Here is a 1,416-nt window from a genome sequence, read left to right as displayed (position 1 = left end):
GCCGAGCCGCGCACTCCCCACCGCCGCGAGCGGGAGCACGTGGCGTCGGGCGCTCTCGTCTCCTCTCGTCTCCTCTCTTTTGGTCCGCACCGCCGCGAGCCAGAGCATGCAGTTTGACGTGCGGTTCAGGTCGGTGACGAGGCGGTACATGAGGACGGCGGAGGCGGCGGCGCGCCACGAGGAGGCGTAGTACTGCACCTGCAGCCGCCGCACCGCGTGGAACTGCGACGCCCTCGAGTCGGGCGACAGCTGCGCGTACGCGGACGGGTCGAGCCGCCGCCGCTGCGTCGGCCGGCCGTCCTCCTCGTCCTCGTCCTCCTCGTCTTGGAAGTCTGGGTCGTTGAGGATGTGCTCCTGCTCGACGAGCGCGTCGAGATCCTCGTTCGGCTCGTCATCGTGGAGCACGCACAGCCTCTCACCACACGTCGCCTGCCCAGCAGGCGGCGGGCCGGTCAGGGCGGAGCAGCTGGGTGGGGCGGCGGGGCGGCGGGGCGGCGGGTCACATTCTCAACAGCGACAGGTCGGTGCGAGTCCAAAATCCAAAAGCGGCACTCAGGGTGCGGCGTCTCATCGAAGGAGCGCGGCCCGCCCGCCCGCTCCGCATCCATCTCCGCCAGCCTGCCGCCGAGCATGTCAAACAGGTCGACAATCGCTCCGCACTGCAGCAGCACAATGTTGCGCAGCTCTGCATCGTCCACGATGTCGTTCTCGAAGACCTCGCCGAGTGCGCCTGCAGAGGCGGCGCGCGCGGTGAGGACGCGCCGACGCCACACCGTGGCACGCGTGTCGCGGCGTGCACCGTAGTCCTTAATCGGCTTCACCTTGTGCGGTATCTCGTCCTGCTCGAGCAGCTTCTGCGAGGGATGGGGCCGGGCGGCGGTGGGCGGCGTGCGGGTGCGGCGGTGCCGCGATGGCTCGTAGACAGGCGGCCGGGCGAACCAAGCGTGCCGAGCGTACCGTCAGCATCGCGCACGTGACAACCCCATCGGCCTCAAGCGAGACGAGGATGAGCACCGTGACGGCGGCGGGGCTCGCGGCAGAGCATTCCCTGATCCGCTGGTACAGCTGCGCCACATCGTCACGCCTGTACAGCATCGTGGGCGCAGCGCCCCGTGCCGCCCCGTGCCGCCAGCGCCCCCCGACTAGCAGACGGTGTCCTTCTTCGCGCCTCGCTCGCGTCGCACCCAACGGTAATCTTACAGGGGGACCTCGCGGGTGTGAGGCAGCCAGAATAGCGGGGGCGAGCCAAACCGCAAGCTCTTTTCCACAGCAGGCAGGAAGTACCTCGCAGTACCCGCTGGCTGCGATCCGCCGCCCGTGCCGCGTGCGTGCGTGAGAGAGAGAGAGAGCGCGCGCGCCGCGCACGCAGGCAGGACCGTGCGTGGGGGGCAGACAGGGGGTCGCCTGAGGCTGAGC

At 69.8% G+C, this 1,416-nt stretch overlaps 1 protein-coding gene across 1 annotated transcript in view; it reads right to left on the bottom strand.

Moving 5' to 3' along the window:
- EMIHUDRAFT_102557 (hypothetical protein) overlaps nt 1-1,095 on the bottom strand; it is a gene marked incomplete at both ends in the record, with an annotated part of 2,791 nt that extends 1,696 nt beyond the window's left edge. The window contains 4 exons of the mRNA XM_005770256.1: nt 91-198; nt 504-730; nt 800-854; nt 958-1,095. Coding sequence (XP_005770313.1) covers nt 91-198; nt 504-730; nt 800-854; nt 958-1,095 — 528 coding nt within the window. The remainder of the gene's footprint in view (nt 1-90; nt 199-503; nt 731-799; nt 855-957) is intronic.
- Between the last annotated feature and the right edge of the window lie 321 nt (nt 1,096-1,416).

The sequence above is a fragment of the Emiliania huxleyi genome (genome assembly GCF_000372725.1).
Source record: "Emiliania huxleyi CCMP1516 unplaced genomic scaffold EMIHUscaffold_40, whole genome shotgun sequence".
Lineage (NCBI taxonomy): Eukaryota > Haptophyta > Isochrysidales > Noelaerhabdaceae > Emiliania > Emiliania huxleyi.
The sequence above is the reverse complement of the archived record's forward strand: the minus strand, read 5'-3'. Positions and strand labels throughout refer to the sequence as shown.